This window comes from Arachis duranensis, chromosome 10 (genome assembly GCF_000817695.3).
Source record: "Arachis duranensis cultivar V14167 chromosome 10, aradu.V14167.gnm2.J7QH, whole genome shotgun sequence".
Lineage (NCBI taxonomy): Eukaryota > Viridiplantae > Streptophyta > Magnoliopsida > Fabales > Fabaceae > Arachis > Arachis duranensis.
The window spans coordinates 103,903,028-103,928,790 of record NC_029781.3 but is presented as its reverse complement, the minus strand read 5'-3'; the positions used below and the strand labels follow the sequence as shown (position 1 = coordinate 103,928,790).

At 35.1% G+C, this 25,763-nt stretch overlaps 4 protein-coding genes across 4 annotated transcripts; 1 reads left to right on the top strand and 3 right to left on the bottom strand.

Moving 5' to 3' along the window:
• Positions 1 to 1,192: 1,192 nt before the first annotated feature.
• On the bottom strand, positions 1,193 to 4,392 carry LOC107471634 (polygalacturonase-like). Its single transcript, XM_016091125.3, has 4 exons — positions 3,871 to 4,392; positions 2,523 to 2,812; positions 1,577 to 1,805; positions 1,193 to 1,466 (listed from the first exon to the last, which is right to left on the bottom strand). The coding sequence occupies exons 1-4, from the start codon at positions 4,357 to 4,359 to the stop codon at positions 1,248 to 1,250; spliced, it is 1,227 nt and encodes a 408-aa protein (XP_015946611.1). The 5' UTR covers positions 4,360 to 4,392; the 3' UTR covers positions 1,193 to 1,247.
• Positions 4,393 to 6,768: 2,376 nt separating this feature from the next.
• LOC107471633 (protein WHAT'S THIS FACTOR 9, mitochondrial-like) lies at positions 6,769 to 7,413 on the bottom strand. The gene has a single exon (XM_021134124.1). It carries the CDS (start codon positions 7,411 to 7,413, stop codon positions 6,769 to 6,771), a length of 645 nt encoding a protein of 214 aa, XP_020989783.1.
• A 1,499-nt stretch (positions 7,414 to 8,912) lies between these two features.
• Positions 8,913 to 11,734, top strand: LOC107471950 (pentatricopeptide repeat-containing protein At5g11310, mitochondrial). Its single transcript, XM_016091505.3, has 3 exons — positions 8,913 to 9,513; positions 9,677 to 11,069; positions 11,295 to 11,734. Exons 1-2 carry the CDS (start codon positions 8,913 to 8,915, stop codon positions 10,921 to 10,923), a joined length of 1,848 nt encoding a protein of 615 aa, XP_015946991.1. The 3' UTR covers positions 10,924 to 11,069; positions 11,295 to 11,734.
• Positions 11,735 to 12,291: 557 nt separating this feature from the next.
• Positions 12,292 to 16,151, bottom strand: LOC107471865 (uncharacterized; the record flags this gene model as incomplete). Its single annotated transcript, XM_016091384.3, is given in 4 exon segments — positions 12,292 to 12,743; positions 14,551 to 14,655; positions 14,757 to 14,850; positions 16,029 to 16,151. Coding segments are annotated over 4 exon segments (592 nt in total), but the record flags the coding sequence as incomplete, so codon positions are not given.
• Positions 16,152 to 25,763: the final 9,612 nt, after the last annotated feature.

Below are 25,763 nucleotides of genomic sequence, written 5' to 3'. Positions count from 1 at the left end.
ATTTTTGACAGATATTTTATTATTATTTTTTATATTATTAATACATAAAAAAAATTTATTCTCTTTTTATTTATTTTATTCGTTAAAAGTAGTCCTTGTCATCCTACATATCTTTCCCTTTTATCTCAGGAAGCAGTGCAAAAGCAACAAGGGCAACAAATGATGATCTAAATAATTGCATACACAACAATATGGTGGAGATTCGATTAGACATATAATACTTGTGCCCCTCGTCTATTCATCTATTGATTTTTAAAGAATAGAATATGTGTACAATGTATATAATAAAAGTATATAAATATTCGATTCAATAAGATATTTATTATCTCTGGTATCTGGATGGTTATTCTGAATATATGAATATATTGTGTTTGATAAATTAGTAATATTTTATCCTAAATATTTATTTTTTAACTCATATGGGCTAAATAAATAACTCATTATATACATTATATAAATATTCCATTGGTTCCTAACGAAATTCTTGATTTTTTTTATTACACTTTATCATTAAGTTTAAAATCCGAATTCACTTCAACATTTTAATTATTATCGTATTTAAATCGTGACTAAAATTAATAAAAGTGATTTTTAAGTATAAATAACAGCTTTTAAAACCATAATCAGCTTTTTTATTATTTTGTAATTTTTGAGAGAAAACTTTTGTTAATCAGGATGCATGTCTCCTGCTGTCTCTCTAAACTTCTATTTAAATGCAATAAGAAAGGAATTATATACATTTTAATACCCATATTTAAGTGCATACACATTACACAAACCTTTCCTTCATCTTGAAGCATGAAGAGAAAGCCATAAAAATGGATTTATTTCTTTCTATATTTACATATACAAGGATATAATGAACACTAAAATATATACATATTTATACATAGAGTAAAATATATTTTATATTCCACAAATTTATCAAAATTTTAAAAATACTTTTAAATTTTATTTTATTTTAAATTTTTTTTGCAGTTTTTCGATTTACATCAAATATATCTATGACAACTAAATTTTTAAAAAATTTAAGACCAATCCAATAACTAAATTTTGTGCTTGTGAAATTGTTATTAAATTCATTATAAATTTTTTAAAAAATTAGCCTCTAGGAGTACATTTAATGCAAATTGAAAATTTTTGGAATAAAATTAAAATAAAATAAAACTTAAAAATATTTTAAATTTTTTAACAAATTTCAAAGAGAAAAAAAAGTATACTTTACCCTTATAAATATTATAATATATTTACAGACAACTTTGTAGCACAAGTGTTCCAGAGGTGGTGCCTCTAATGTTGTTGCATGATGAAGTTGCAGCTTTGTTGTTGTAAGTTAGGTTTATATCATGCAATTTGATCCCTTGACATGGATTACTTGCACTGCAATCAAATGTTACTGCCTCTGATGTTGCTGAACTTCCATGTATGTTCTTGTAAGTAACTTCACTAATTTCAATTCCTGAAGTCTGTTAAATAACACAAAAGGAAATCACTTTAATTACATCATATAAAATTTCATAGAACATTTGTTTTATATATAAAACGAATTCATCAATTTTTTATATTTTTTTATTACCTGGCCAGGACAACCTTGGTTGTTGGGGCAGTAATTTTGATCAATGATGATGGGATTCTGAACGTTGAACATTGTAATGTCTTGGAACAGAATGTTCCTAACAAAGCCCTTGCTTGCTCTGGCCCATGACTTTATCCTCATTCCATTGTCAGATCCATAAAAAATGGCATTCCTTAAACTCACATTTGCAACTCCTTCTTCCTCCATTTCTTTAGCTAAACTTCCAATGCTGTCCCAACATTCAAATGATTTATTATGTGTTTCGACTTTGCATAAAATTGATTTTGGTTAGAAGTGAGTTAGTGTTAACGTAATTTATGTTTGACATATTTGTATCAAAATAGATAATAATAAAGTAAATATTATTTGGATTATATGGTTCAAAATCACTTTTAAGTGAAAATTTACTAAAAAAAACATTAATTTAAATAATTATTTTATATTATTTGATAACTATTTATGTTCCAAATATCCAAATTGTTTATCCTAAGAGAACATAAGATGAGAAGACACCACATCCAATCCAAAACCTTAAGGCGTTAAGTTAATGAGTCTCTCATCTTATAAACTCATCACTCTTTCTTGCTTTCTTTGATGTCGGACTAATTTCGACACTCCTCACTTGCAACACTAACACATATTACATATTTTTCAAATCTTGTACTCTTAAGCCATACCTAGCTATTAAATTTATGATATTTTAAAAGATCATGAATCAACTTGTTAGATTTCATTTTTAGAGAATAATAATTTATTTAACACAAAATTGATAGAAACCATTTTAAAATGTTTACTCATATTATATATGTAATTAGAAACACATGCATACATATTTATAATTTATTTGTAGATCACATTTAATTATTGCACAAAAAACATTCATAATTATTTATTTTATATGTATTGTATAGAGTTTCAAATTTAGAATTCAGATTGAAAAACTAACCTTACGCCATGGCCAGGTCCACATTTGATTTGGTCCATGAAGAGATTGAAAGTGGCATCACCAATGGAAATGCAATCATCTCCAGTTCGAATGGTAGTGCCAGTAATATTAACCCATTTTGAGTGTTCAACATGAATGCCATCAGTGTTAGGACTCTGATCTGGTGCAATAATTCTCACATTTTTTACAATGACATTGTTGCATGTGTTTATCACAATATGACTTAATTGGCTGTTGATTGATGTTATCCCACTAATCACCAGGTTATTCACCCAGTTGAATGTCATTGACTGCAATTAATTAATCATATAATGTTGCATTAATAATATGGCTGCATGCATTTGATTATGAAGACAGGATATTAAAAACAAAGCACAAAAAATAGAAACATAAAAATTAGTATTTTTAATTATGTTTGATGATAAATTAAGTATACAAAAAATAAATTATAAAATTTTAATTTATCCTAATTTTTTATACAAAAAATTTAAGAATGAAAAATATAATGATAAAAATTCTAATTATAAAAAGTTAATAAAAATAAAAAAATAAGTTTTATCTTTCGTTAGTGTTTTTGTGTTTCTCTTGTTAGAAAGAAGATAAAATATACTAATTTAGTGTCTCTTGATACAATATTTGTATTTATATTTCATCTACCAAATATAATTTTGTCTTTATATCTCTATTTAACTGTCTTTGTATCTTTTTATTTTTGGATACTAATTAAAAAACTTGGGGGAGGGGGAATGGATAAGACAATCATGAAAAATTATTGAAGTTAGAAAAGTTTAGAAAATACAAAATTGCTCATAATTAATACGGGTATAATAATTAATAAAAAAAATGAAGCATGAAAAAATTAATGATTGTTTTTTCCTTTTTATTTTTCATCCCAAAATGAAAAAAAAAATGAAAATGAACCAACTGCACTCTAATATCGCATAAGATTTCCAACAAACAATTATTTCATAACATATATAAAATTAATTCATAATATCGTTATTATGATAAATGATTGACACGTCATAAAAACTCTATTTAATCGTATATAAAAAAAATAAGAGTTAATATTTAAAATCGTCCCTAAAAGATACTTCGATTTTCATATGAGTTCTCAAAAGATAAAGTTAATCAAAATCGTCTCCGAAAGATGACGAACATGACCACATTAGTCCTTATCTCGTCCGCTGAGCTGGCTAACGGTGGGTGACATGTTCTGTTAACGTGGTCATGTCCGTATTCTTTCGGAGACGATTTTGATTAACTTTATGTTTCAAGAACTTATATGGAGATCGACGTATTTTTTAGGGACGATTTTGACTATTAACTAAAAAAATAAATAACATACCCTTGCTCCAACAGGACAATTCTTTCCAGATCTCCTACAATCCCAGAAAGCAGAGCCTTGAGCATCCAAATTTCCACCAATAACAGTGAGATTATCAACATGGTTGAACAAAATCCAAAACCCTCCTGAATTTGCAAGCTCATTGTAATCATAAGGTGCCACAAGAGTTCCATTGATTATAAATGTGACCTTATTATTCTTACATGGACCCCGGAAATTGGTGTATTTGAGTAAGTACCTTCCTTTTGGGACATAAATAGTGGCTGGCCTTATGCTTGTGCATGCTGAATTCCATGCCATTTTGAATTGTTCAGTTGAATCTGTTTTCCCATCTGGTTTTGCACCAAATTTAATCACATTAATAATATTATTGTTTCCATATCCATATGGTGGAGCTGCTGCACCATGTGAAGTAGTAGTAGTGCCAAGCAATAATAATGTCATCATAATAATAATAACAAAAAATGTGTATCCAATAACACTAGCCATTGTGTATAGAAAGTGGGAATTAAAAAAATGTTTTTAAGGTATAATTGGTGTTTGGGCTTATAATTTTTTAGAGGAAAACCTTAGAAGGGCACATGTATATATACATACATATTAATTTAGGGTTTAATTTGCATTCATATAATGCTAAGTCAAAAGGTGAAATTTGAATGCTTTAATTTCACACATGTAATTGCTTTGATAAGTAGAATTAATATTATGGGTATAAATCATTTTCTTGAAATAACGATGGTGGAAGATGAACATACAAGTGACGGCTAAAGTATTTGTTTATTTTATTTATTTAAAAAATTTAATTTTGAAGCACTGTCAATCTAAAATAATTGTATACGTACATTTAATTATATAATGTCATCTAAAAAAATAGATGTGATTGCATGTGTAAAACGTTTTATATTGTCAATACATCAAAATTAAACTTTTATTTAAAAGGCGTTGTTTGATTTTATAAAACTTCAAAAGTTCAAAACTATTGCCTCTATTTTATCTTGCATTGCATGAGAGATTTTCATAGTTCTAAATATATGTTAAATTAATCCTTCTAAAACATTTTTCAAAACAATTTATCAATAAGAAATTAAGAATCGCTAGCTGAAGTCACTAGGAATGGTTCAAGTTCATATAACCAAAAAAAAAAAAGAAAAAAAAAGATTATTATTGTGTGCTTATAATCTACAATTCTACATTAACTAAATTTATAATGATTAGTTTAGTGTTTGCTTCCATATAATGTGATTTATCTGCTCATTGCATATAGAAAACTTGGGATCCGAAGTCAAAAGATGAAATGTATTTGCATGCTTTAATTTCACACATCTAATTGCTTTGATAAGTAGAATTATTACTTTCTTAAAACGGTAGAAGATGAACATACACGTGACGGCCCATATGTCTTAATTTATTTATTGAGGGTTTAATTTTATATATGAACTTAATAGAATAATTTTCAGTTGATTACGACAACAAGAACATGAATGTTGCATAATGGCATAATGCATTTTAAAGTTATTATTTACGAGGCAAAATGTTTTAAAAATCTTTGTTAATCCCTTGAGTTGAAGTTGCTTAATATCTTATCAATCAATAATTCAACGGGTAATCTTTATTCAGCTCTAAATCAATGTAAGGATAAAAACGTTCCTAAAATATTACTTTATTTCAACTGAAACTAGATGTTACGCTAGATGCACAATGGCAATGCAATTACTTCAATAGTATTATTATGATTATATTATTTAGTGCAATTAAAGGCATATATTTTACGTACGAATGGAGAGTTGACTACACAAGATTGTGCTGCATTTTTTATTAGGTAATACTCTAAAGCATGATTAGTGCGGAAATCGTGGGAGGAAAATTAATGAGAAAATTCCCCATGTCTTAGCTCTAAAGCATGATCATTCCATGCTTAATTGTTCTGCGTAAAATGTTTACGGTAGATGTGTGCTATGTAGCAAAGATAGGTTATGACTTTATTTAAGGATATCTTAATTAAGATTGAATATTAAGGACATAAATATTTAGAAAAATAGTGTAGATTTAGGTTGTATTTGTTTTCGAGAACAGGATAGGACAAGACACTGACAGAGACACAAAATTTTGTGTTCTTGTATTCTGTTTGGTGATAAATTAGAACAAATTATGAAAATCCAATTTATTCTCATTTTTTTCATTCAAAAAATTTGAGATGAAAAATATAATAATAAAAAATATAATTATAAAAAATTAACGAGAATAATGAAAGAAAAAATAAAAAATAAGTTGTGTCCCTTGTTAGTATTTCCGTATCCTTTCTATCAGAATGGATACAAAATACACTAATTCAGTATCTCTGAATATAGTCTCTGTTTATATTTCCTCTGCCAAAACACAATTTTGTGTCTCTGTGTTCCTGTCTCAATGTCCTGTCTCTGTAAACAAACGCAGTCTTAGTGTCAACTAATGCAAAATTGCAAGATTTACATATTTAGAAAAATGTATAAATATTAAGGACATAAAGTTTGTTCCTCAAACTTTATGTTTATACAACTGAACTCGAACTTGAAAGCAACATCTTTCATAGGAATACATCTTTTGCATTCGTACTTGATGGGGTGTTGAAAGGAAAGCCTTGAATTGTCAAGAAACTTAATTGCAATAATCGTAGGATACAAAAGCAGCCAATCCTTACACCAACTGCATTTGACTTTCTTGCTACAATCACAGCACAAGTGAAGTGCAAATTTGCAATCAATGACTACTTTAGATTCAATAGCTAAGCTTCAATCTGTGAATTATCCTTCAACTCAACTTGTCTATGGTGTTCGAGTCTTAGTCATGAGGTGAATGTACCTCAATCTCATACCCATTAATGAATACTTCCTAATCAAGACATCCTTTCTATAAGCTTCCCTAAGGACAATGTCTGAGTCCTAATCTTATTGGAAATGTAAAATATGCCAGGGTGATGAACCAAAGCCTTCTTAAATCTTGAGTCCAACCCCAAACACTCTCCATACAAAGCAAGTTCCCTCTCTCTGTCTTCTTTGACACTAGAAGACAGAGCAACTCATGCAAAATTGACACTATCCACTTCTCTGCCAGGTCACTACTTAGATCAAGATGAAATGCATCTTCGTATGGGGAAATATAAGGTAATTTTTGCCAATTCTCAACCCAAGTCTTCACTCTCTTTTCAAGATCAAAACCTTTTGGAAAAAACATGGGAAATGCAATATCATGTCTTCTTTTGTCTCCACAATAGTCCAAGCTCATTGCCCTCTTCTCCAAGTCAGAGACAGAGAGCTCTTTTCTCCAAAAAACAAGCTCTAAGGCAAGCATTTCTTTTCCGGATAATGGATCTTCGATGCTACAAACATCAAAATAATCAGGATAATCGGCCAAAAGAGTCTTCACATAATCATGAGGAAGACCCAGATCCCATTTTAGCTTCTCAATTACATAAAGTGGCAATTTTCCCATACCAGCAAGCATCAGAAGCCTTGCAATCCTATGAACAATGTCTACACGGTTAATGAGACATTTGTGGATATCCATTTCTTCTTTGTGTAGACATAAAGCATGAGGTGTGAGCTTAACATGTGAAGGGAAGCCACGATCTGGTTGGAATTGCATGAAAATACAATGATACTTGTCTATAAATTTGGTGGTTGTCGTGGAAAGGTTGAGGGGTTCTTTCAACAGAGAAGCATTGTATATATAAGGAGAGGGATTTGGAAGTAGATGAAACTATTTCATTCTTGAAGGAAACGACCTGTTTAAAATCTTTCTCTTTCAGGATTGCATTATCAAGAGATGAGTCCCGAACCCACTTGACCTTTGCATTCACAAAAGTCCTAACCAGGGTCCAATTCTTCAATAGACTTCAAAACTTACATAGCTAAACTTAAAAACTTTAACACAATATAATGTTGACCAAAGGATAAAACGTCCAGCACAAACTTTTGTGCCATTCAACTATGTTCTATTTTAATAGAATGCTAGAGCATTGCCTAATCCACTGGAATAAGGCTTAATTATTTTTGTCAACTGTGTTCAATTAAACCCTAATCTACTCAAATTGTGTAAACATAACCTACAAAAGAATTCTCAAATTATAGAAAAATTGCAACAGGTGAAGGGAGTAGACCAGGTCAAGCCGTAAGAGTCATATGTGTAGTTGAAACATTTGAATCTAGGACGGATTCTATTACTAGTAGGTTACACAATAAAACATTTAGTATCACAGTTAGCAACATCACAACATCACCTTTCCAATGCAGCAAACAGAGACGAGATATTCTCCTTATTCTGTTCACCAAAAGTACACAATGCAATAATTCCAAAGTACAGATTTCAAGACTTCACATAGAATGCTTCCAATTGTGGAGTGCATTAGGCAATATCCCTGGCACAACGGCATAGGACAGCAATTGCAGTGTGAACTGAAATCACGTGAACTGCCAAAATGTCAATTAGTCACTTATATTTTACAAATGCAAAGAAGACAGATCACAGCAAATGCAAACATTCCATATTTCTATTTTTCTAAGCTTCCTCAACAACCAAACATTGATCACCAAGCAAGAATGAAAAGTTCAAAACAAGAAAAGAGGAGATCGGTGAAGAGATCTGACACGCGGAGAGAGAGAGTACAGAGGAAGCGACCGAGACGGGATGAGCAGAGAGCACAACAGCGGCGGAGAGAGTCGCATAATACCGGAGGGGAGCAGATCGGCGATGAGATCACAGGTTGCAGCCTCGCTGGAGAGACATCACATAGCTACAGCGACGGTGGAGAGAGAAGACATAGCAGCAGCGCCAGGGAAGAGATTGGAGTCATTCTGGACAAAGAAGATTAGGGATTTGGAGGACTGGATATATTGAAGAGAGAAGAAATAATTATTTATACTAACATGAAATTTCTGAAATCTAGCTTCTATTTCGGGGAGGGTGGGAGAAACGAAACCCTTCCTTCCTTTCAGAATTTGACTTGACCCGCCTCCATCACTCGTTCGCCAGCTCCGTTCCCCGGTTTCAATTTCTTTCCAAACCAAATGCACTCCCACAACCCTCTTCGTCGCTCACTATCTCTCTTACTTTCCCCACTCAAACAAAAACTCATTCCTACATTCTCATTCTCCCTTCTTCATCACCACCACCGCTTCTCTTCTTCCTGGCTCTCTCTTCGCGGAAACCCCCTCATTAAATGGCCTACCCTACCACTCCCTCAACCCCCTCCCAATCCCAAACCCCAATCCTCCGAACCCCAACCCCAATCGAATTTCTCGCCGCGTGATTTCTCCGCAATTGCTGATATATTCGCCGACACTTCAGTCTCTCCCGGCTCGCTTCTCCATGCAGAATTGGACTGCTCCGGGATTCAACCGGCTTCAGAGCTACTGCTCGCCGTGTTTGACCGTTTCGGTTCGTCGCCCAAGCTGCTTCACTCGCTATTCCTGTGGGCCGAGAAGCAACCCGGGTTCAGACCTAATTCGAAGCTGTTAGACGCTGTGGTCAATGCTCTCGCTAAGTCCAGGGAATTTGACTCGGCTTGGACGCTGATTCTTCGTTACATCGATGATGGAAAGGACGAGCCAGAAGCTTTGGTTTCCGTTTCCACCTTCGCTATCATGATTCGACGCTATGCACGTGCAGGTTAAAAAACCCGAATATTTTCAGTTTTATGTTTTCATAAGCTTCCATCTGAATCTATGAAAGAATAAGATAATGATGTTGATAGTTTGGACTGAGAATTTTAACTCTTAGAAAAGTATAAAGAAATGGTTTAATTTTAACCTAAAAAAATGAAAACTTTCAGGTATGGTACAACCTGCAATTCGTACATTTGAGTTTGCAAGAAAACACACTTCAATCATAGTTTCTGAGTCAGAATTGAGTTTATTTGAGATATTGTTGGATTCACTTTGCAAAGAAGGATCTGTTAGGACAGCTTACGAGTATTTATGTCTAAGAAAGAAGATAAACCAGGGTTGGGTTCCTTCCATTCGGGCTTATAACATAGTGTTAAATGGATGGTTTCGGTCAAGGAAACTCAAACATGCTGAGAGACTTTGGGAGGAGATGAAGAAGGAGAATGTAAGACCAACTGTTGTGACATATGGTACCCTTATCAAAGGGTATTGTCGGATGCGTCGAATTGAAAGAGCGCTGGAGATGGTTGATGACATGATCAAAGAAGGAATTGCACCAAATGCAATAGTGTATAATCCGATAATTGATGCATTAGGAGAAGCTGGGAGATTTAAAGAGGCCTTGGGGATGATGGAACGATTTCATGTTTTAGAAATTGGCCCTACCGAATCGACATATAATTCTCTGGTGAAGGGGTTTTGTAAGGCAGGAGACCTTGTAGGTGCTAGTAAGATTCTTAAAATGATGATAAGTAGGGGTTTCCTTCCAAGCTCCACCACCTATAACTACTTCTTTAGATACTTCTCAAGATGCAGGAAGATTGAGGAAGGGATGAACTTGTATACCAAGATCATTCAATCCGGTTATACGCCTGATCGGCTAACATACCATCTTTTGGTGAAGATGTTATGTGAAGAGGAAAGGTTAGACTTGGCAGTTCAAGTTAGTAAGGAAATGAGACATAAAGGATTGGACATGGACTTGGCTACAAGTACCATGTTAGTTCATTTGCTATGCAAAATGCATAAGTTGGAAGAGGCTTTTGCTGAATTCGAGGACATGATGCGAAGGGGTATAGTTCCTCAGTACCTTACTTTTCAGAGACTGAATGCGGAGTTAAAGAAACGGGGTATGACTGAAGTGGCACAAAAGCTTTGCAATTTGATGTCTTCCATTCCCCATTCTACCAACTTGCCAAATACTTACAGTAAAGACAATGATGATGCGCGTGCAAGAAGGAATTCTATAATTCAGAAGGCCCAAGCATTTTCTGATATGTTGAAAAATTGTAACGACCCTCGAGAACTCCAACAGTATAAATGTTCATCTGAAAATGATGTCTCAAGTGCGAACCGTTTGATAGAGGATATTGAGAGAAAGATAGGTGCTGAAGGAACATCTTCTGTTATCTGACCTCGTCATCAACCGGGAGCAAAACCAACTGACTGTGCAAATGAGAATCAGTTCGCATCTGAAGCATCTGAGCGCAGAACCACAGTACATAATGATAGACATTTCCAGAACAAAAAAGGAAAATATCTGCTCTGCATTAGTCAGCGGTAAGTGGTTAAGCAAACTGATTCAGAAATGTCTATATAATTAGGATTTGGATATTCTAATGTGACACTGTCATCTTTGTATTTCTACCTTTCATTTGATTGCTCTAGAAAAATGAAATTAAAATGAGGAACAATCAATGGTGAAGATACTTGTCTTGTTCATTTTTAAAATGAGAGGATCCAAATTCATATAATTATGTGTAAATCCTTGGTGTTCTGATGCAGAGCGCACGGCTGCAGAATATATGGAGCAAGTGAATTGTAGGAATATCAATAAGGAAGAACAAAATGGTGACGAAAACTAGCCCCAAAGAGGATAATGTCTTCAATGATTTTGTTCTGAATGGTGGGAATGTTCTTAGGCAGGGTGCTTCGATGAAGAAAGTTGGAACATTTTGTCAATATTTTTACAACAGCCAAAGGAAAAATGGATAAAAGTACACATGAATTTTCATACTATTGATAGATATATACTAATTTTTTAATGAGTCATTTGTACACACGAAGAGAGAGTTAACTACACAAGATTGTGTACTGCGTATTGTATTTTTTTATTAGGTAATACTCTATAGACTTATTATTGTAGATCATAGTTTTAAGAGTGATTTTCTAATGATAAGTACATGATAAGTGCAGAAATTGCGGGAGGAAAATTAGTGAGAAAATTCCCCATGTCTTGGCTCCAAAGCATGATCATTACATGCTTACTTGTTTTGCGTAGACCATAAAATTCGAATGTTTGCGGTAGATGTGTGTTATGCAGCAAAGATAGGTTATGACTTTGGATTAAGGATATCTTACTTAAGATTGAATTTGGGATGCATTCGTTTAATTACTTCAAAAATACTTTTATAATGACACTTTTAAGAGAAAATTGAACTTATCAATGTTGGATTGCTTCAAGCAGTTTATGTTGTGACTTTTTTGCTGCCCTTAATCTTAAACAAATATCTATTTTTAAAATTCAATTTGGTCAGATATTTAGTATTAATTATTTTCTTTTAAAAGAATATATATTATTACTGATAGCTTTCCTCTTTCTTAGATTAAAATATGGTTGATTTAAGGTAAACTTCAGAAATCAGAACCACATATCAGTCTCAAATAGTCATCAATTTCCACCCGCTACTTTTTGGTCAAATGAGATTTGAATCTAGAGCCTCACCACTATTCTTTACAATGGATTTTAAACTTTTAATTGGAACTTCTGAATTTTTCACCATTTTAATAGAATTTGTTGATGATTAACTGAACAAAATTCATGAACTCCACTCTAGGGAATCTATATACATCTCAATACTTGTAGCACTGTGCATCTTTACCTATCCTTTCAAAGGAAATATGTTTATGCTTTTAATGTGAATCTAAGTCAGCAAATGTATAAATAAATGAACATGCAGAGAATCAATCTGCTTCAAGGGCCTCAATTTCATATCTGACTTCTTCTAGATGTTCATTTATGGCTGTGACAGCATCTTGGACACCTTTAATAGCTTCCTTAAGAGCATTATCATACTCAGCATCCGCCTCGGCCTCCTCAGTTCCAGAAGCTTCAGTAATCTCCTGGACATGAACACACTCGTGTTCTCTCGGTTTCGTATATTTGCAATTCTCGTGGCTAACCAGTCGTTCAGAAGGGCGCCCAGCTTTTTTTAACACTTGAATGGTAGCTGTCTTTAAAAGTAAAGAACTTGTCAGCAAAGACCATAAGATTGAGCTGTTAACTGTCGTTTATATTTTAGTTGCAAGAAACAGGAAAGGGGTTTGATAAAGAATAAGAAAACACTGAATGCAATTTATGGCACATGGAAATATGGAATCTAATCAATTCATCATGATACATGATCTTTTAGAAAATCTTCAAGGACAGACAACCTCATGCAAAACTGAACAGAAAAGGGGGAGCATCATCGAAAGATAGGACAAATTAATTCACAGTCTTTCTCTATTCACTTAATCCCTCTATTTTTTAAGTTGACACAACTCCCCTCATTTAACATATTTTTCAAAAAACCTAATTTAACCTTCTATCACTTTTCTCCATCCTTCATCTCATCCACATGACACATCTCTCATGTAAGACAAACAACACTATATACCCCATTTGTGTTTCCCAAAAGCCAGATCCAAACCCTAAACCCTAAACCATATATCCAAGACTTTCAGCTCAACTAGTGTAACCAGAACTTTTTCTTTCATAAAATTGGAGCCAATGAAACTTGCCATGATCAGACTCAAGATAAAAGCAACATCTATAATATAAAGGGAAACCATATTGCAAAGGAAGATAAGAGAACAAAAAAGACCACTTTTCACCAGTCATCCTCAACCCCGGCCTTGCCCAAACACCCAATTGCGCAAGGCCATCATTGACCATGGCCTCTGCCCTTCTAACCCCGCTTAGCTGCTATACAAACCACCGTGACCCACCACTGCTTCTGCACAGAAGATCAAATTTAGCAGAGGAGCAGGGCACACAAACCCTGGCAGAGGAGGCACATTCTTTGCATCATAGAAGATTGCAAGCTTCCCACTTCACAGTGCTCCTAGTTGTCAGTTCTTCTCTCTAGATAACTCTGCATGGAACTTCCATTTTATTCGAGACTTAAATGATAGAGGTGATGAATTACGACCAATGATCCAAAAACTAGGATTTGGACTCTTGACCCCTTTGGTGTTTTATCTTGTAAATCTTATATTCAATTCTTGACATGTTCTCCTAATCTAGAGAGATTTTCCGTGGATAAACTTATTTGGAAATCTAAAGCTCCTCCTAAGGTTTAGGCTTTTATTTGGAGTGTAGTTCTAAATTGGTTTAACACTAATGATGCGATACAAAAGTGCAGGCCACTCAGTGCTCTGTTGCCTATCATCATCATGTGCAGAATTGTGTGGGTTGGGTATTAAATCAAGGGCTCATCAATTTTGTCACTGCCCTACAACAAGATCGCTGTGGGGTAGGCTTTCTGGTATCTTCCAACAAACTTGCATCACTTTCTTCTCACTAAGTTCAGAGGATATGCCTCACGTAAAACAATAGAGGTTCTATGGCAGTCCGAAATTTTTTGGCAGTGCTCTGGACTAGTGGTGTATGTGTATATGATTGGAAAAGAATTCCAGGATTTTTAGAGGTCCCTTTTCAACTATTGGTTTCATTTGAAATAGGATTATTCTTTTGACCTCCCTTTATTGCCTAGCACATAATCTGTTTAATGGGGTTTCTTTAGCTAACATTCAAAGGGCATGTGTTGTTATGTAGCTAAGCTTTTACGCCTTAATAACTATACCTTTTGTATCTATGCAAGGATGGCTTATCCTATCTTTTGTATATTCTCTTCGAATTTAGTGGAACTTCCTTTTTTTATCAAATGATAAATAAATAAATTTCCCATGTTAATAATCAAAAGAAGTAAAGCCATAAAGGTAAGTTGCACACTTCAATAGAAACTGACATTTTTTTGTTTTAGCCAAAGACACATACCAGGTGCAGTTTTTGCTTTTCCTGATCTTGAACTGCTCTAAGAATTTGTGCAAGATCTAATCTCTGGTAGTCAGGGCTCTGGAATAATGACTCCATCTCAAGGACCTATGCTAAAGCAGAAAATAAAAAAGCTAAGGAAATGCAGTAAAATAAAAAAAAAGGAGGTGAAAAGAAAATTGATAAGATTGGGATCACATGCATCTAACTTTTTTTGAGCAATCATTGAACTCTATTGTGATTTCACTGCAAAGCTTCTGGTAAGCCAATTCCCCTCCTGAAGCCATGTAATCAGAAAACCCCCTGTCAAGTTAAACATTTCATTAAGTATAAAATGCCAACAGTATTTGAAAATTCAAAAAATGCTAAAACCTCCAATAATATTCTCTCAATTTCTAAATAAGGGAAATATTGCATGCTTTCATGTTTACGAAATTTAAAATGATATTTGCATTTTCATTTAGTACTATCTTTATTATGTATTATGAGTTATGTTTCAGGAGTTGTTTTACACAAAATTATTGGCTAGATGAATGAAACTATGACAACAACCTTCAAAGGAATCTTGCCAAATTTGCTGAGGAACTAAGTCACTGCAAACACTATCAGCTCCACTATTCAGGCAATTAACATCAAGACAAGGATTCTATCTCTCAGTTATGGGTTCTCATTTCTCAAAGTACTCTAGTGAGAGCTTGATTGGCAATTCAATGAATCACTAACCAAAATGAGTATTGATGAAGGACAGACGATTAACAAGATGAAATGAGACTACAAAGATTGATCACAATTCACAAATGAAAGGCAGAGCAGGAAATTCATGTTATCAGCTAATTGGCTAATGTGATTACTTGATTATCAGTCAATAGCAAACTGGTTACTGAATTGAAGCATGGATCAGCCATCAGCTGTCGATTGAAATTTGAAAGCACATTTTGGATTAAGATAATACTCAGCAAAAAAAAAGTTTCAACAGATGGCTACACTGACTTAGGATCCTAATTAGAAACACGGGGCAAATCAGCCAAGGGAAAATAGAAAAATATCACAAATACTGTTCAATTTTCAACCCCAAAACAACCTCAACAAGTTGCCACCAATCAATGCTCACGTCCAAAGCTTTCCGATACTCGGCATCTTAGCTGGCAACAACTTAAGTTTGGTTGAGCATTTTATTCGATTTAAGCCAAGTGTTCTACATGTTTTGTGTTAAGCAGAATTTGCCGAATGCTATCTTTCTTAGGCTAAGACTTACTCAGCTATTAAGCACTCAACTAATCTTCCCCACAACTTAGGGTTTATGCCCCTTTCCGTGGATTGCTCGACCCTAAACTCAGCTCAGAAACATTCAAATCATCGTAGATTCAGAATCAAGGAAACGCACAGTAAATCGATACAATCCCAAATTAACTAAATAACATTAACGAAATCGATGTAATGTGAGAATTTGATGGAGCGAGAGAATAGATTGAGGTTTTAACCTTTTGAGTTTGGAATATGCTTCGGCTCTGCGTTGCTGAATTCCGAGAAAACCGCGAAGCAAAAGAAGAATTTTGGTTGAATTGGATGCGTTTTGTTCAGCAGCATCCATGCTATCGTTTATCAACCCTAATCAAAGCAAGTACTAATAATTGTTCGAGTGGCCACTCCTCCACTTAAAAAAATATCAGAAATTTAAATTAACAACAAATTCTCGAATAGAGTTTAGACGATAAATTAATTTTTATCTTATTGAATTAAAGAATATTGTAGAAAAAAAAAGGACTAATAGTAGAAGTGCATAATTGACTTATGATAATAATTACAAATTTAACATGTGAGCACCATTTAAGTTTTTTCACATAAAAGAGTACATACTCCTTCAACTTGTTTTACTAGGATTTTTTTTCAAAAGTATTAGATACACTAATTCTACATAATTGATACAATCCTTTTACATTCAAGTTCTAACCTAACTTGACTTTGGCTATGCTAATACCTAACTCTTTACTGTTAGTGTTAACCCAACTAAGAAATAGATACTTCACAGGTACAAGATACGAGACACAAACATACCTAAAAAAATCTGAAAATAACTCTAGGCTTTTTTCTCAAGTGTATCACTCAACCTCTTTCCACTCATGGTTTTTACTAGAGCTCTCTCATTATGCCTTTTCACTCAAGAAATTATAGAAATATAAACATTGAAAAGTAAATTACAATCTGTAAAACATGAAGGAGATTAACTTCATCAACAGCCTCTTTGCTACGTGATAAACTAGACTTGCATGTCTCTGAGTTAGTTCTTCAATATTGGCAGAATGCTTCTTTGAAAGTAAGCATTGTCCAAGTAGAGGAACTTCTTCGGGAAACTTTTCTTAGAACACCTCTTACCAAACTCTGGTTTTCTCTCCTTGCCTTCTAAATGAACAGCAAACTTTTTTTATCTCCTTGCATGTTGTTGGGTTCTTCTTCCTAGGTCAAACTTTGAGCAGTGTGCTTCACCAACCCACTATCTCACCTTTTTCCCATTAATCCTTAGAAAGGAAACTGTGCTCTAACCTTCTCTTGTTGACCGATAACCATAGAAAAGCAGAAAACATATATCCTCAATGGTAAACCCAGATCTTGACCATTGAAAAGCTACTTAGTCCTCAAGACTTACTTGTGACCGTAGATACACAGCAGATTAGAGCATAAATCAACTTTTTCATGAATTACATTTTCGGACTAGCAAAGAGTTGGGAAGAAGAGAAGAAAAATGAGATGCATGTAGAAGAAAACAAAGTCGCCTTTAGCTTCTGACCTCTTCTTGATATGGATTGATGTGAGTAATTAGACTTTTACCATTTGCTTAACTTTTCTCTTTCTTGCTTCTTTGGTGAATAGTTTAGGAAAAAAGCTCTCTCTTTCTTCTGTGATTTCTGATCAAGAGGGAAAAAAGTGTACGTTGATTAGGTGAAAGCAAGTGAGAGAAAAATGCTTGCTAAATTTAAGTCGGGTTTGGATCGGGTCTTGATTTGCTTGGTCCGTCTGATTTCTTTCTTTGTTTTTCTTTGGGCTTCTATTTATGTTATAGCCCACCAGCCTTATTTTTCTTATTCACTTGGGCTGCTGCTTCATATATGTTTTGGCCTGCAACATTTAATTCTAAATAATCAGCAAAATATAGTTATAAATAATCAACATTTAATTATTTATTTTGCCCAATAAAATAATATTTGTCATCACTAATTAATTTAATTAATTTCTTAACTCAACAGGATGCTTACTTTAGAGAGGAAAGCTATTGGAGGGAGAAATCTCGTGTAAAGTGGTTAAAAGAAGGGGACAAAAATACAAGTTTCTTTCACCAATCACTCCAATCCAGAATCCAGAGAAATAAAATTTGGAAACTGGAAAATAATGATGGTACGTATACTACCACCCATGAAAAAATTTCATAAGTATCTGAAACATACTTCAAGGATATCTTCACATCGATTAACCAAGCTAATCCGACACATGCATTCGAAGATTTTGAAACTAAAGTTTCAGCAACCATGAACAGAAAATTAACTAGACTGGTTAGTTTTGATGAGGTAAAACATGTGGTCTTTAGTGTTCACCCCCAGAGCGCCCCTGGTGATGATGTATTTACGTCTAAATTCTTTCAATTCTATTGGAGTTTAGTAGGGGAGGATATTTTTAAGGCTGTCCGCAGTTTCTTTGTCAATGGTAGACTATTAAAGAGCTTCAACCATACACAAATCTGTCTCATTCCTAAGATTCTTTATGCAAAGGATATGACACAGGTTAGACCCATCAGCCTTTCCTCAATTGTGTATAAGATTATTTCTAAAGTACTAGTCCATCGGCTACAAAAATTTATGACTTTGCTTATTAGCCATAATCAAAGTGCCTTCATTAAGGGTAGATTGATTTCAGACAGTGTTCTAGTCGTTAATCAATGTATGCACTATCTAAAGACAAAGAAGAGGGGCCTATCAAGTGAAATGGCTGTTAAATTGGATATGAGCAAAGCCTATGATCATGTTGAGTGGCATTTTCTTTGGTTCATTTTGGAGAAGGTAGGATTTAAATCTAGGTAGATTGGTTGGATACAGGAGGTGGTGACTACATTTTCTTAATCTGTAGTTGTTGAAGGTCAACCTTTTAGTTTTTTTAAACCAAATAGAGGTATCCGTCAAGGAGACCCTCTATCTCCATACATTTTTCTTTTCTGTGCAGAAGGATTATCTTTTTTACTAAACAAGACAGAGCAAAACGGTCTCATTAAAGGTATTCATATCAATAGAAGATATCCTACTGTTAATTATTTATTGTTTGCGGATGACTCAATCCTTTTTTGCAAAGCGTCAGAAAACAGTTGTAACAACCACCCCTTCTAGAAACAAAAATTTAATTTGAAATTTGAAAGTCAGTTGGAAGCTGGGCTTACAATTTTGAATTATGGATAGGAATCTAGTAACCGCCTTCCGTTTGAATTTAAAATATCCCAACCACCCTATCCCCAAATGTATATAAATAGGGGAGCACCCATAGGTAGAAAATCACTCCTCTCAAATACTAATCCTCTCCCTTCTCTCTCTACAAAGAAATAATATTCTGTGAGCAAACACAAGAGGCAAGCTCGAAGAAGCGTTAGGAAAAAGAGTAGGGAATTATGCCTTTCTTACTTATGTTGGCATGTAGTATGCTCTGTTTTATTTTCTTCCATCCATGCATGGCTATCATCTTTCATGTATTTTATGGCATGAATTATTCTTTGCTTATCTCTCGTCTACACTGAGCATGATTATCTATTATGTCAATTATACCCTTTGAATCCATTAATATGTATCCCATATCTTTTCTATGTGCATTTACATGACCTTTTAATTACCATTCATTCCTTTCATGTTAAGAGTACATGTCTCTTTAAAATGTTTATTAAATTATTTAACATTTCCTAATTTTACTATGTGCCTTACATGACCTTTGATACTGTTACATCATTATTATTCCTTTAATGTTGAGAGTACATGCTCCTTTATAATGTTTTATTTAATCACCCTAACTTTATTATGTGCATTTACATGACTTTTTATTCCATTATATTATTATTATCCCTTTAATGTTAAGTGTACATGTTTTTTTATGTCTTGTTTAATGTATTCTATTCTATTATCTGCAACTAAATGACCTCTTATATCATTATGTTATTATTACTCTTTAAAATTTAAAGTAAAAGGTATATGCTTCCTTATAATATTTTATTCCAGTATTTAATATACCCCATTCTTACTATGTGCACTTAGATTATATTTTATACATTATATTACTAACATCTTCTAAGGGTCAAGAGTACATGTTTCCTTATAATTATTTCATTCAGCTAATTAATATCCCCTATTTTATTACACGGAATTATATTAACTTTTAAACCATTGGATTAATAATATTTCTTTGAGTTAAGAGTACATGCTCCCTTATAACTATTCAACTATTTAAAATATCCTATTTTTTTATAAATGAACACTTATGTGATATTTTATACATTGTATTATTAATATCCCTCTAGGACCGAGAGTACCCACTTTCTTATAATATCATTATTCAACATGCTCATTTTATCATGGTATATGTTCCACCTCTTGCACAATCTATTTTTGCATGATCTATTCTTGCATGAATCTCTTCTTGTGTATGCCTAAACAATCCTAATTATAAATTAAACTGAGGGAATGATCCTTTGGTAAGTGAAGGTGACCCCCAAAGAAAAGATAAGTGAGATGATCCTTCGGTAAGGGAAGGTGATCGAATCGAGATGATCCTTCGGTAAGGGAAGGTGATCCCCAAAGATAAGATATCGAGATGATCCCTCGGTAAGGGAGGGTAATCGATCGAGATGATTCTTCGGTAAGGAAAAGTGATCACCAAGACATTCGAGATAAGAACCTTCGGTAAGGGAAGTGGACTCTCATTTATACCGATTTGAGCTCAATACCCTTCATAAAAGCTATAAGTTAAGGAAAAGAGAAAGTATATGGCAAAGTTTGATCATGATGATGTTTTTTTCTAAAGATTTATTTATGATTTTTTTTAGATTTAATTATGATTATGTTGATGTTACTTAAGATGTTATCCTTCTATTTTCCTATATGCTTTCCTTTTTGCACACATGTTTTACAAGAAAGATACATATTACATGCCACGTTATACGCTCTTTTTAAAAATCCCGCACGTGGGCTGGAGATGGATATGGAGGTGTTGCATAGCACTCCTACTGAGACGTTAGGTTCTCACTCCCTTTCTTTTCCCATACTGTCTCCAGAGGAACATGGCACAGCGGATAGAGACGACGCAGTGTCCCCTGAAGGTAACTTCTGAGTATGACCCCTCGAAGCACGCGTGGGTAGTTGCGACCACTACTACCGTGCTCCAAACTATCTACTTAGATCGAGAGTTCGTGGAAGAAGAACCCCAGCTGCCCGTCGTAACCTTCCTAGATAGGAACGCTTCAGCATCTAAGAAGCGGTCATCTAAGGTGGTACACCTCGAGTCTGACTCCGAAACCGAGGAAGAGGAATCCGACAACCCGAGCCAAGGATAGGACATGACACAAGGATGGAAGTTTCTTCGATGAAACTAGTTAGGATGCGTTAGTTTCCTTTTCGTCATAGTTACCTTTAAGCACTATCTCCTTTAGAACCGTGTTCATGGGAATTCTTTTATGTTTGCTTGAACCCCTTTGAGTTTTGTTCAATTTCATCCTTTTAGTACTACTCAATTTCCACCCAAAGTTTTGCGTGTATTTTCCTTCTCTTCTTACCTAACGATTTAGTTATCTGCTTTTTTTCATATTAAGTGTGACACCCTACTTAAAGGCCTTTAAAGGTAGAATATTAATTTAGGGTGTTACATTATTGGTATCAGAGCAAAGTCGATCCTAGAGATCCTGTTTTAGAAGGTACGACTGATAGAACTTTTCCTTATAGTTACCCATGAACAGGAAACTTATGGCAAGCCAAAGGAGCCCACCAGTCAGAAGATTGAATCAAGGGTAAGTGCACAATTAATGGAGTTCCTTTAACTATTCTTTACGATACTGGTGCTTCTCATCCATTTATATCTCTCTCTACTACTAGTAGAATCAGTTTACCCATGACCAAACTACCATATGTCCTACTGGTGACTACCCCAGCCGGTAAGAGTGTTAAAACTCAGCAGGTTTGTCAGGGGACTTGCATCCTCATTTCAGATAGGTCATACCTTGCTAACCTAGTGTGCCTCCCTTTAGTAGGATTAGACATCATCCTAGGAATGGATTGGCTCAACGAAAACCGAGTCTTGTTAGATTGTTTTGAGAGAAAAGTCATCTTCCCTTCTCAATCCATACGAGACACACGTGATCTTCCAAGAACCTCCGAAGACACACGTACAAGGCAAGGATATGCCTTGCTAAACCTCTCCCTGGGGAGCTCCAGTATTGTTCGTGAAGAAAAAGGATGGCAGCATGCGTCCCTGCGTGGACTATAGGCAACTCAACAAAATCACGGTGAAGAACAAGTATCCCCTCCCAAGAATAGATGACTTAATGGACCAACTATAAGGTGCAACAGTGTTCTCAAAGATCGACATGGGATCAGGGTATCATCAAATAAGGGTAAGAGAGGAAGACATTCCAAAGACAGCATTTCGAACGAGATACGGACACAACGACTTCACAGTAATGTCTTTTGGGTTGACCAATGCCCCCGCCGTCTTTATGGACTACATGAATGGAATTTTTCGACCTTACCTCGACAGTTTCGTGGTGGTATTCATAGATGATATTTTGATTTTCTCCAAAACAGAAGAAGAACACAGGGAGCACTTGCGTGTAATACTGGGGACCCTTCGAGAGAAAAAGTTGTACGCAAAACTATCCAAGTGTGAGTTTTGGATGAAGGAGGTACAATTTCTTGGACATATGGTTTCCGGCAACGGAATATCAGTAGATCCCAGTAAGATAGACTCGGTACTAAACTAGGAAAGGCCGACGTCAGTCACAGAAATAAGGAGTTTTTTTGGATTGGCGGGCTACTATAGAAGGTTCATAAGGGGGTTTTCTCAACTAGCCCTGCCATTAACTCGTTTAACCAGGAAGGATACCCCGTTTACTTAGATGCCAGACTGCGAAATAAGCTTCCAAGAGTTAAAGTGTCGCTTGACATCCGCCCCAGTACTAGCCTTACCTATCCCCGACATGGCTTTCGAAGTTTACTGCGATGCCTCAGGACAAGGATTGGGTTGCGTACTAATGCAATGCAAAAAGGTAGTGGCGTATGCGTCAAGACAACCGAAGACCCACGAAGCCAACTATCCAACTCACGACCTTGAACTAGCCGCGATAGTATTTGCGCTGAAGACATGGAGGCATCATTGTACGGAGTTGGATTTCAAGTATTTTCCGATCATAAGAGCTTAAAGTACCTATTCGACCAGAAGGAACTCAACATGCGACAAAGGAGGTGGATGGAGTTTCTTAAAGATTATGACTTTGTTCTAAATTACCACCCAGGAAAGGCTAACTTGGTGGCTGACGCTCTGGGTCGGAAGGTACTCAAGGCATCATGGCTAATGATAAAAGAGGCAGAGTTGATAAAGAATTTCAGAGACATGAACTTACAAGTCACCCTCGCTCCAAAAAGCATACGTCTGAACCACCTAACAGCGGCAAGTCAATTCAAAGAACAAATAACTAAGGCGCAGAGTTCCGATCCCGATTTTCAAGAAACCCTGCGCCTTGTCAAAGAAGGAAAATTGAAAGGCTTCACCGAAGGAGAGGACAAGGTGTGGAGATACCAAGGTCGAATCTGTGTCCCAAGGGGAGGCGATCTTCAAAGCAAGATTGCAGAAGAAGCCCACAAAGGAGATTTTACCATTCATCCTGGCATGACAAAGATGTACCATGATTTGAAAAAGGATTTAGCTACAGTCGTGAATAAATGTCTGGTTTTGTCAGAAGGTAAAAATTGAACACCAGAAACCATCAGGGGTATTGCAACCCCTTGGCATCCTAAAGTGGAAATGGGAGGACATATCGATGGATTTCGTCATGGGACTACCTCGTACTCAAGCGGGGCGTGACGCTATATGGGTCATCGTGGACCGACTTACAAAGACTGCCCACTTTCTACCAGTTAAGGCAACCGACTCATTGGAAAGACTAGCCACACTATATATCAAAGAGATCGTGAGGTTACATGGGGTACCAACAACCATAGTCTCGGACAGAGACTCAAGATTTACCTCGAGGTTTTGGAACGCACTGCAGAAGGCATTTCGGGATAAAATTGTGCCTAAGCACATCATACCACCTGCAAACAGAGAGGACCATCCAGACGTTGGAAGACATGTTACGAGCTTGTGTCCTGGACAAACCAGGAAAGTGGGAGAGTCACCTACCACTGATCGAGTTTGCTTATAACAACAGTTACCATGGTAGCATCGGGATGGCACCATATGAGGCACTGTACGGGCGAAGATGCCAATCTCATTTATGCTGGTACGGACCGGAAGATAAAGGCTACTTAGGGTTAGTAAGACAGACCACAGAAGATATCAAGAGGATAAGAGGAAGAAGGCGCACCGCCCAAAGTCGACAAAAGAGTTATGCAGATCAACGAAGAAAACCCCTCGAATTTCAGGAAGGCGATCACGTATTCCTAAAAATCACCCCACCACCGGGGTAGGGAGGGCTCTTAAAGTACGAAAACTAAGGCCCCGGTACCTGGGTCCATTCCAAATCCTCCGGCGTATAGGAAAGTCGGCATACCAGCTTGCCCTACCACCAAATCTATCAAGACTACACAACGTGTTCCACGTGTCCCAACTCCGAAAATACCAGCACGATCCAAGCCATGTGTTGCAGCAAGAGGATGTAACACTCAAAAATGACCTGACTTCTGAACTACCAGCCATAGAGATTGTAGACAGAAACACGAAGCAACCAAGGAGCAAGACGATACAATTGGTAAGAGTGGCATGGGGTAGCGGAAATTCCAGAGACTACACATGGGAAAAAGAGGCAGACATGAGACAGAAGTTCCCGAACTTGTTTACAGGTAACAATCATGGTGAGGATCTCCTTTTCTCCCAAACAATAGGAAATTTCAGTAAGACCCCTAAGTTATTTAAGACGACCCTTACCGGCCAAGTTCAGACATGGAATTTGGGGACAAATTCTTTTCTTACGGGGGTGATAATGTAACAACCACCCCTTCTAGAAACAAAAATTTAATTTGAATTTGAAAGTCAGTTGGAAGTTGGGCTTAGAATTTTGAATTATGGATAGGAATCTAGTAACCGCCTTCCGTTTGAATTTAAAATATCCCAACCACCCTATCCCCAAATTTATATAAACATCCTCTCCCTTCTCTCTCTACAAAGAAATAATATTCTGTGGGCAAACATAAGAGGCAAGCTCGAAGAAGCGTTAGGAAAAAGAGTAGGGAATTATGCCTTTCTTACTTATGTTGGCATGTAGTATGTTCTGTTTTATTTTCTTCCATCCATGCATGGCTATCATCTTTCATGTATTTTATGGCATGAATTATTCTTTGCTTATCTCTCATCTACACTGAGCATGATTATCTATTATGTCAATTATACCCTCTTAAATCCATTAATATGTATCCCATATCTTTTCTATGTGCATTTACATGACCTTTTAATTACCATTCATTCCTTTCATGTTAAGAGTACATGTCCCTTTAAAATGTTTTATTAAATTATTTAACATTTCCTAATTTTACTATGTGCCTTACATGACCTTTGATATCGTTACATCATTATTATTCCTTTAATGTTGAGAGTACATGCTCCTTTTTGTGTCTTATTCAAAGAACCCTATTTTATTATATGCAACTAAATGACCCCTTATATCATTATGTTATTATTGCTCTTTTATTTTAAAGATCAATGGGTACATGCTTCTTATAGTATCTAATCCAAGTATTTCAAATACCCACTTTTTTACAATATGCACTTAGATTATATTTTGTACATTATATCATTAATATCTTCTTAGGGTCAAGAGTACATGTTTCTTTATAATTGTTTTATTCAGCTAATTAATATCCCTCATTTTATTACATGAAATTATATTGACTTTTATACCATTAGATGAATATTAATATTTTCATGAGTTAAAAAGAGTACATGCTTTCTTAAATATTTTATTCAAACATCTAATATACCCTATTCTACTA